General features: G+C 34.9%; 1 protein-coding gene across 7 annotated transcripts in view; it reads right to left on the bottom strand.

The window, feature by feature from the left end:
* Folh1 (folate hydrolase 1) overlaps positions 1 to 10,151 on the bottom strand; it is an 86,028-nt gene extending 75,877 nt beyond the window's left edge. Inside the window, exons 1-4 of one of the 7 annotated variants that reach the window (XM_063275902.1) lie at positions 9,690 to 9,971; positions 8,013 to 8,121; positions 6,619 to 6,805; positions 2,641 to 2,742 (exon numbers count right to left, since the gene is read on the bottom strand). In XM_063275902.1, coding sequence (XP_063131972.1) covers positions 2,641 to 2,742; positions 6,619 to 6,805; positions 8,013 to 8,121; positions 9,690 to 9,810 — 519 coding nt within the window. In that variant the 5' untranslated portion in view covers positions 9,811 to 9,971. Of the gene's footprint in view, positions 1 to 2,640; positions 2,743 to 4,919; positions 5,100 to 6,618; positions 6,806 to 8,012; positions 8,122 to 9,689 lie in introns of those variants that run through there. The other 6 variants (XM_063275904.1, NM_057185.3, XM_063275909.1 and 3 more) reach the window with 6 other exon arrangements.
* Between the last annotated feature and the right edge of the window lie 920 nt (positions 10,152 to 11,071).

Below are 11,071 nucleotides of genomic sequence, written 5' to 3' on the forward strand. Positions count from 1 at the left end.
TTATCATGAAGTCTGAGCTTACTATATGAGGAGTGGGCACTTTGTATTTTTGATTCTAACTTTTTTATATCTTTCCAGCAATATAGTTAAGACCATCTCTTAAAACTTTCCTTGTAAAATTATTTCAATCAAACAAGGGGTTATACAGGACCATTAATTATTCTAAAGAGCATTAATTCATGAAAGTTTAACTTTATGTTAATCCCCAGGAAATCTGACCAATAGGGTGGGCTAGTGCCTGAGGATGATTATATTAATTTAATAATGACAGGAAGGGTATATCAGCTGCAAGAAGCAATCTTGAGATGAAGTTTCTTTGGGAACTTGCCATTGAGTTCACTCATTATAGACTATGCAATGATAGTTAGCCACCTACAGGAAGGTTATCTGCCAGCCTTAGCCTATCCAAAATAGCTCCTGAACACTTAATAAAGGATCTCCTTGCATTTGTTTTGCGATTGGAAGTTAATGTTTGGATGTTGTCTGTGTTTTGTCTGGGGTCCCCGAGGGGAAAACCCAATAGTATTTGCATCAATACCCTGTACACGTTGATATGATTCACGTAATTTCAAAGCACTATGAGTTCCACAAAGAGTCACAGGGCACAGTGTATCTCTTTTCCACTTAAGTTTTTAAGTTTGTTGTATTGCATTAGTTGCTTTAATGTCTACAAATGATTTGCTTGCATGCATGTATATGTACCCGGTATGTGTGTTTGGTGCCTGAGGAAGACAGAGGAAGCCTTTGATAACTTGGGACTGGAATTGCAGACAGTTGTGAACTGTGTTGATGGGAGGTCCTCTGAAAGAACAGAGTACTTTGAATCACTTAATCAGCTCTCCAGTCCCGCTTTCACTTTTAAACAAGGATCCTCTTATCAGGTTTCTCTTGAGAGGTAATATCCCACTACCACTCAAGGGAGAAAATAGGCCATAGCAACACCACCATCAAATCAAGTCATATGCAGAAACACAGTAAAATGCAGTTAACAGTAACCACAGCACTTCAGTAATGGCCACAGAAAGGAGCAAAAGTATACACAGAACACACTAAAAGATTAAAATCTAGAAAAGAAAAAACTAATAAAGTACTTCAACATAAATATAAGTATAAATATAGACAAAAATAAATATAGCTGTGAATATGAATATAAACATAAACATAAGCTTAAATATAAATAAAGAAAAGTATGAGAAATGTAAAAAGAAACAAAAGTTAGATTTTTAAGAGAAAAGGCACATGAAAAAAAAGTAAGGAAAAGCATAAATAAAGAATAACAGATAAAGATAAAAATAAAGTTTGGGAACAGTGTGGAATGAAAAGAGAGAAAGTAAAAGAAGTCAATGATTTTCATTTTAGCTAACATACTTGGGTTGTCTCAGAAAGGCATTCTTTCTGTTCTCTTTCTTCTCACCAAATGTGTTGGCTAAGTGATGCTTGGATAGTCACAGATTCAATGGTGCACAGTGGAAGCACAGCTCTACACTGTTTCCCTGAGCAGACCAAGATTGTGTACCTATTCAAACATGTCTTTTTAACTTACTTTGGGCCTCACGTTATGAGTACAAACAATAATGGACACAAATCTTTGAAATTACATGTCAAAATAAATAATCCAGCATCTTTTCAGTTGTCAGCTTAAGCATTTTATTTTGACATACTGATGAAAATTAACACACACACACACACACACACCCCAGAGCAATGATTGCCTTAATGGTGTATGAAATTGAGAAGAGGTTTAAGGGAATTTTCTGAACTAATGACAACAATCTTTACAACAGTAGGGTTTTGATTACATAGAAGTGGGTGTGTATAGACATGGATCCCAGTTGAGGCAGGAGATCACACAACCATTTTCAGAATTTTTAAGCCAGAATGGTCCCTGTCTATAGGAAATGCAGGGACAAAAATGGAGCAGAGACTGAGAAAAGCCACCCTGTCCATGTGCACACACCAAATCTTGGTGCTATTATTAAAAGTCTCTACTACCAACTGACTAGGACAAATGCAGATACTTTCAGCCAACAGTTGGATTGAGGTCTGAGGCCATTATTGAAGAGTTAGAAGAAGGATTGAAGGAGCTGAGGGGATTTCAACCCAATAGGAAGAACAACAGTGTCAACTAACCTAGACCCCTCAGATCTCGCAGAAACTCAGACAAAAACCAAATAGCGTACAGGGTGGTTAGTGGCCCCAGGCACTTTTGGCAAAGGAATGCCTTGTCTGGCCTCAAAGGGAGAGGGTGCACTTAATCCTGTGGAAGCCTGATGCCCAGTGAAGAGGAAAGCTTTTGGGGGTGAGTGGCAAGAGGGATGAAGTGAAGTACTCAGGGAGGGGGACATGGAAGAGACAACTTTTGGAATGTAAATAAGAATAGCAATTTAATAAAATGAAAAATGATTGTTTATGAAAAGTCAATAAATGTGTAGGTACATCTCATTGTAGCATATTTTATTTTCAAAAGCACCTTGAAAACTTAATATTTTTTTTACCAAGCAAGCCTAGTTTCTTAAATATGGAAAAGGAATAATTTTGAATTATGTAGAAATCCCTCTTCTTACCTTTTAATTATTGCCTAAATATATAAAGAAAGTGGTTTGTGCTCATCATTTGTATTGCGCTGTGCTGCATTGTTACCTCTGGTGTCCCTTGTGGAGAGAAGGCACTGTATGGTGGCACTACATCTGATATGTTCTCATATCCCGGGGGTGACAGTTCAGCTAATGATGTTTTGAAAATCTAGAGAAACAAATAAGAGAATTAAGAGCAAATCAGTTACATTTTATCACAAGCAAGGAAAAAATATGCATCCATGTCTCCTTCCAGTTATCATTTAGTAATTTCCAAATTTATATCAACACCTGATACAATGTGAACAATGTGCAGAGATGGAAAAATTTAGACTTTGTTTTCAGAATCCATTTAGGTATAAAGCTATAATAAATGACAATAATAGTAATAATAATAATAATAATAATCCTCATTATAAGGAAATAAATAAGCTCTGTTTGTGAGTGAATAAAAAGGAAATTCAAACAGACATGGCTTTTCCAAAAAAGACAGTAGTATCATAAGGAAAGCAAGAATTGATGATGGACTTTATGGAGAAACATACATCCCTATCTTCTATAAATAACAGCACAAATAATACACAGGTAAGGTAGAGAAGATTTAACCTCATGCTGGTGCTAGCAAACCTCACAAGCACTAACTTCCATTTAAGTAGAAATACCACCAGACTTTTTTAAAAAGTCCTTGTATACATAATCTTGCATAGTAAAGGTTGTCACTTGTAATAATGTTACAATAACTATTTAGAGATCATATAAATATCATATTTGTGTTAGTATAATTTTTATATTTTAGGGATCCATCCTTAAAATTATCTGGATACCACAAACAACATTCATGCTTAAAACAATAAAAACACTAACCAAAAATATGTATTTGTGTATCTGCTTAAGTATATTGTCATTCAATTTAAACATCAAAAGAAAAATTAAGAAACTCCCAGAAATAGCAAACAAATGAAAATAGATATGCAACAGGAATTCTGAGAGGTAACATTAAAATCTGTATTATAGGTTTGGATACTGAACATTCCTCAATGCCCATATGTTAGCTCATTGGTTGTTTCCGAAAGCAGTAGAGATAGAACCTTGTAGGTGATCCTTTAATTGGAAAATATGAGCTTAAAGGACTCCTAGCACCATCCTCAATCTTTGCTTTCTTGTTGTGACATCAGTAGTTTGTACTTCCATTCCCTTCTCTGTTATGCACTGCCTCATTAGAAGTTCAAAAAAATGGAACCCTTCGATTATTGACAGAGACCACCCAAACCTTAAGCTAAAATAAAGTTTCATAAGTAAATACAAGTGATGAAGCTGACTAGAATGTGAGTCCCTTTTTTTCTCACTTGGACTTATCAAAATGGAAATTTAAGAAGACATGTAAATTAGAAATCATTTTCAAAATAATGATTACTGAAATATCTCTTATCTAAAATTGTAAGGTACTTGAAGCAGTTAGAAGAGAACTTGAAAATCAGGAAAGGTAATAACATTTGAAATGTAAATAAAAAAAACAGGAAAGGTAATAACATTTGAAATGTAAATAAAAAATCCAATAAAAGAAAAGAGAACTTGAACCACACATTTTATTACAAACTGGATATCAGCAAGCTAACATTATTCAGAAGATGCTACAATGACTGGCATAGTAACTACAAAGATGGTAATAAAGGAAATCTACATAAGCACATAATTAATAAAAGAAGAATTTAAGGTATAAAATTATGATAAATTTAAGAATTAATAAAATTGTATGTTTCTGTCAAAAGCACTAAGGATATAATAGAAAAAATCAATATTGCACATATATTTAGCTGTTGCATAGATTATAAAATGTGAGAATATGTGAAAAATAATGTTAGCCAAAGCAACAAAAATGTAGGCCTTTGATTATTCGGTTCCGAAGTAAAAGATATACAACATTTATATTTATAAGAAGTCTTGATCAGCAATAGAGCTGAGCAGATATCTACCATCTATGCTATTATGTCTACTTCCCTATCAAGAACCACAAGTTATAACTTGCTATGTTCCAACTGGGCTTCTAGTAACTCCAATTGGCCAACACTCTTGGCCAAATTTTGAAGATTCTTATCCCTTGGCATCTCCTGCTTACTCTACCTTCCCCATCTCTTCCTAGTGGTTCTCCTCTGACCCTAATTCAAAAACCCAAAACCCTATCTGTGTCTCTTCTGCTCAGATATTGCCTGTTGGCATTTTTATTTAAACAAAAGTTAGTAGCAAGATTACATTGTATGTGCAGATTCTCTGTATTTTTTGTCCCTGTGAGCAACCAAGCCTTGGGAGTCAATATGTAGATTTATAATACATAGCCAAAGAACAAACCTTAACTGATGCATCAATGAGATATCTGTGTACCAGCATATAGATACATCAGCAGTAAGGTGTAACTTTCCATTACACCACCACCACTGTTGCAATAATTGTTTTGTAATCCAAGTTAGACTACAATTCCATGTTGGCTTTGAACCTCATGATTATCATCCTTACACAGGTTCAATAATTCTGGAAATGGAGACAGACAGTATCACAATTGAATAAAATAGTGATTAAAATGAAATGTATATAAAGAATATATATTTTAAAAATATAGCATTATTCTGCCAATTAAAAATTATAATAGCTATTACATGTATCAGAACCAGTTAATTTTCTTTGAATTTGAAATACTAAAGAATGGTGTCATGTTGGATATATAGTTTGACAAAAAAATATTTTTAAACTGTAAGAAATATGTGATAGTGCATGAAGATTGTGTTAGACCTGAGCGACAAACATAGACCTGAATGATCAAACTGCAAGTGATTGCAAATATGTGAAATAAAAGTAATAAAAACATGCTACTTACAGAAAATAAGTACATGTCAAAAGAATCATCTCATAGTTAAATAATGATTGCCCTCGAGAAGGGAACACAACAAGAAGCACAATATGCTCTGGAATTGTGATTAAATTTATCATGATATCATATATATTATTATTATAGTATATGTTAATTATAAGAAAAGACTGAGACATTATTAGTACGAAAGGTTTAATAGCAATTTGAAAAGAAAGTCAAATAGGAAAATGATCTAACTTGTAGAGAGTCTGAAAAATGCTACTTATAATATAAAAATCTCAGTTGCAAAATAGCTATTTGAAGCATTGTAGACTATACTAAATATATTAAGTCTGCTGTAGAAAATATACCAATAGAAATCAATGTTTTACTTATACTTTATTGTTTTAATATTAAACATACATCTTGGTTTGAACAATCCCAGACAACTGTACTATAATGTCTTAGGCAAGGATGCACCTGGACTTATAATAAGGATTGTAAATTCTTTGCTGAAACTATACTATATCTCCAAATTGCCTTTTGCTTCCAGAGGCCTAATGTAAGGTCTTATACAAAGGCCTGTACACAGGATCCTTTGAAATATAATTATTGAATGTGTCTAGGTTTTTGGCTAAGACCAAGTGAAAATACAGTGTTTTCAAACAATAAATTCTTGCTAGCTAAAAACTCACACTAGGTTTCTACATATTTAGTTTAACCCTAAAACTTGTCTTTTTTTTTAAAGATTTATTTATTATATATGAGTATACTGTAGCTGTCTTCAGACACACCAGAAGAGGGCATCAGATCTCATTACAGATGGTTGTGAGTCACTATGTGGTTGCTGGGAATTAAACTCAGGACCTCTGGAATAGCAGTCAGTGCTCTTAACCACTGAGCCATCTCTCCAGCCCCCTAAATCTAGTCTTAGTGGTTTAAATCTGTGACAAGTGTCTGTTTAGGTACTGAGAATCTTAACCATATATTACTTTTGAAATTCAGATATACTGCTTAAAAAACAGAATGTAACTATAATGAAGCATCCTTTTAAAAAGTATTCCCCAAATCACACTAAGTTCAAACACTCTTCAGAAATAAGCTGACATTAACAAAGAGCTTTTAAAATCACAAATAAATAATTCTGAATTCAATAAATACATGGAAGTGATACAACAGAAGTGAAATCTTATTTTTTCTTACCTCATTTCCATCTTCATTAATTATTGAGATATAGTTGGGATGGGTCTTATTTGGGTAGGACAACAGGACATCATAATCAGATAACTCAACCAAATCCAGGCCAAATTCTTTCCACTGGGCATGAATTTGCTTTGCAAGCTCAAAATTGTGTTGTGTCCCTGCCAAATGTGGTGTCCGTGTGAAATTGCTGGTGAAAGAAAGTTGAAAGTGTTTAAACATTAATGTTTGGTCTGTTTGCATTTTCAATAAGCACCATGAAAAACCAACTTTTGACATGCCTATAATACACAGTTTTATGAAGCAAATACAAGATATGGAGATTTTCCATGAAGAAGTTTAAGCCCAATACCTCTTATTTAATGGGGCACTCCTAAAATAAATAGCTCTCTCAGAGTTTTACCTCTATCATAATTAATGTAGGTATATGTATTCAAACACATGCAACTTTATCCATATGTGAATATTTAATGGTCTTTTATATCAAATCACTTTGTGTTCATTAGGAAATCCTATTAGTAGAGGGATATCAAATATTTTTGACACATATATTAATCTGATTTGTTGAAAACTGATGTGCTCTAGATGATTAGATATGCGAATTCTATATGCATCCACATATTTTAATTTTAAATAAATATAAATCTGACTTTGTGATTATGTGTAAGTTTTATTTTCTTGCACTAATGAGGATCAAACCAGGGCCTTGCACATGTTCAGGAGTAGAGTTCAATGGCCAGTACTTTTAAAATTTCTGTGTTTGCTTGACACTCGTTCAATAAGAATAGAACTAGTTTTTAAATTTTCAAGATATCTGCTTTCCAGGCTTATCCTTACTGCAGAAGTACCATTATCCTCATCTCATAGATGAGAATAAAAGCTTGGTAAGTTTCATTAGTCACTCGAAGTTAGTTCCCTTATAATGAGCAGAGATGGAGCTCAAACTAAATTCTGTGTGACTTTAAATCAGCTTTTTCCTAACTACAGCCTACTACCTTTCCTTATAGGATGAGTCACCAAAGTATGTTTCTCCATCCATATCTGTCCAAAATCTGACTTTGTGCACTCCACAGGCAAAGGACAGCTTTATAATTGAAGTAGGTGAGGAAGTGAATAAGATGTGATTTTATAATGCATCTACACATGAGAATCAAATTTCTGTGCTCATGAGTACAATTTTATCAGAACCTGAACATGTATTTTTCAAATACTTCTTATGGCTCCTTTTGTGCTGCGGTGGGTTAAGTAGTTGTGATAGATAATTTTTGGTTTGCAACAGTTGGTCCTTCTTCCGGAAATGTTTTTGGAGTTCTACTCTGAAAGTTTTCTAATGATATAACGTTAAAGCTGAAGGTGTAATCCTTACCATATGGAATGTATTAAAAGTATATACTTACTATAAAAATTTTTTGATGTTCTCAGCCTTCAATTCTTGCAAAAATGCCTTCTTCATGCCAGGATAGGAAACACTGCTAGTAGAATCATTGGAGGGTTTTATAAACCACCCTGAAAAATACAAGCAAAAGTATGAATGAGATTTGAGCTCATGACAGGGTCTTATTTTTATGACATACATAGTTAATCAATTATCTCTCATATTAGCTGATATTCATAGTTTTTTCCCTTTCCTTTACAGAGAAAAGCAGCATATCTGTATTCCTTTTAATTGCCAAGCAAATACAATATATTTTAACCCAACCTCAATCTTATGTGTGTTGCTGTTACTTCTCAGAAATATTTAAAGTGAAAATTCAATTCTGTGTTTTTGTTTCAATTATTGGACATAAAAATGCTGTGAAAATGTACTTCTCCTGCATTAGCTTCTCTTGCTAAAAATTGCTTGTTTCTCTGTGGAGCTAGAACAAACATTTAACAGAAGGTTATAATGAATAAATTCTTAGTAAAGTGACTGGAGGGATTGCTCAAGCAATTTAGAGAATGTTATGTTCTTACAAAGAACCTGAGTTTTATTCCTTGCATTCATATCACACATTTCCCAACAAAACTCTGTGGACACCCTTCCTACATCTACACATACACATATATAAATATGAAATTATTAAACAATAAAGAGTATTTTAATTGTGACTTTTAAATATATAAATTATCTCAAAACATTTAAAAAAAACTCAGACTTTGAGTCTGCTTTGAAATGGACACTAAGACAAAATGCATTGATATTTTTGTTTCTGCTTGAAAATTGGCATGAGGACCTGATGTTCTGAAAACTACAGTATACTACAATGTACTTCATAACTCTGCAAGACATCCAATATACAGAAAGACACAGACAGGTTATAAGAATCTCCTTAGCCCCTGGCCTAGTGAGTTGATTTTAATCTGACAGGGAGAGAGCATTATTATAGGCTTTACAGAGTACCTGAACTGAGAAGACAGAAATCTACTCAGTCAACCCAAGTGGAGCTTTAATGTTATTGATACCATATATACAGAGTTGGGCTTAATCTGAACTAAGCTCAAGAAACAACCATAAAGGATGTGTTCAAGCAGTGCTGACTAATTCACATTTCCCAGACTGTGTCTCTGCTATGTCCAAGGAGGAATGTAAACAGAAAGCGATTCTTTGCACAGAGATGTCCTGAATGCGTTAGTATCCCGGAGGTATCTCTGAAACTCTCCCAAGTATGAGCTAAATGACACCCCCTTCCCCACTCCCCCCAAACAGGGAAGAGCCACTAAAGCCAAGCTTATCGCTTGATTTGTATCAGCAGCCACTAGGGATCTGAACTGAGAGATGCTGTGTTTGCAGGATTCCAGTGGGTCAGACCTAACTCTAGTTCCTGTTCCGGGTTTTTTGTGTTGTTTTGTTTGCAATTTTACTCTAATCTGTGCAATTCAAACTCACTGGCAGTTTATTCCTAAATCAAATCTGCCCAACCCCAGGAAACTTCAGCTTAACTCGGATACTGCTGGCCCCTCCCCCCATGCAAATCACTGTATGGCGTCGGTGTGGTGGGGGAGGGCGCTAACCTCTCCTACAGACTCAGTTGCTGCTGATTGCAGAACGGAAGGAAATGGGAAGTTATGCAGTTTGCCATGCAAATGCACCATACCAAAGAGGAAGCCAATGATGAAGGTTCCAGTGAAAGCCAGCACCAGTGTTCCAGCACAGAACCAGCGTTGACGGCGTCTCAGGGCCTCCGCGGAGTCGCTGTCCTGCTGAGCGTTCCACATCTCTGGCAACTTTGGTCTTTCTCAGCAGTTCTACTGCGGCTCTACTGCAGAGTCTGCAGCCTAATATTTCCTCCCACTACTATTCTTCCCTGGGAAATAGAAGTCTCTCCCAAGTCTTTCTCCGCCCCCAAATTCTGTGGTACTCTGAGCCAATTGTAGTTAAGCTAAGGATAACTGCCCGACACTTCACAGTCAGGGGCTAAGTAGAGGGATAAACAAGAATATCAGAAAGCAAAGATAACTTGCCAAATAGTGCAGTCAGTAATCAGAAAAGTATTGCGGAGCCCTTATCCTTGCTTAATGATTTGTAATAACTGCAATAAACCTTGCTTGAGGAATGTGAGAGACTTAGTCCTGAACAGCCAATACTTACTTACAGGAGTGAGCATTCTCCTTTCCCTGACAGTTTCTCTTTTTGCTAATCCTGTGCTTAATTAAGATTCTGTTGAAATGTCATCGTGATGAACTCCAACTCTCCAATTTTATTTTTTTGCCATCTGAAATACATGCCCCCTCTACAAGTTATTTGGACATAGGCAGATAAACTGTGAACTGAATATCCTTTCTTTTCGTAGTGCAGGACTAACAGATTCAGATAGAAATACTGAATGAAAAAAACAATGTTGCCTTAATTGCAAATCCTTTTGAGATCTTCTTTTCTACAAATATCTGACTCAGACCCTGAACACCAATCACAAAACCCATAGAATTAATGAAGTGATTTACATCTGTAACAGAAACAAAAGACAGCACAATGCAGCCATCCATAGCAGCCTGAGAAGTTTCTTAATCACTGTGTGGCTAGATCCTGGTAAAACTGGATCACTGTCTTTTACACACAAAAAACTGTCAAAATATGTTAATAAAATGCAGAATTCAGATTTATTAAAGGAACTTTCTAATTTAGAGTTTTAAAAACCAGGTTAAGAGAATGGAGAATTTCTAAAACAAGGTAACACATACCTCTGCATGGGTGTGGCTTCTCTAATCATGTCGTAATTTCTTATTTCAATGCATTACATGCCATTTTAGATGGATTTCGAAGCTATAATCTTTAGAGTGTTGCTAGAAAACCTAAATGACATAATAGCACACTTTCTGTAGTCCACCTGAGAGGATTATGATTGATGATAAAGTTCAAGTATAGATCAGCAGAACACAGGAAGTTAGAATATGTTCACTGTAAACAAAATCAATTGTTTTGTTTCTGTGATTCCCAGATGATACGTGTTTAAACCTTAGTCCGGGTACTTGAATAGCT

The sequence above is a fragment of the Rattus norvegicus genome, chromosome 1, assembly GCF_036323735.1.
Source record: "Rattus norvegicus strain BN/NHsdMcwi chromosome 1, GRCr8, whole genome shotgun sequence".
In the NCBI taxonomy this organism is placed as follows: Eukaryota; Metazoa; Chordata; class Mammalia; order Rodentia; family Muridae; genus Rattus; species Rattus norvegicus.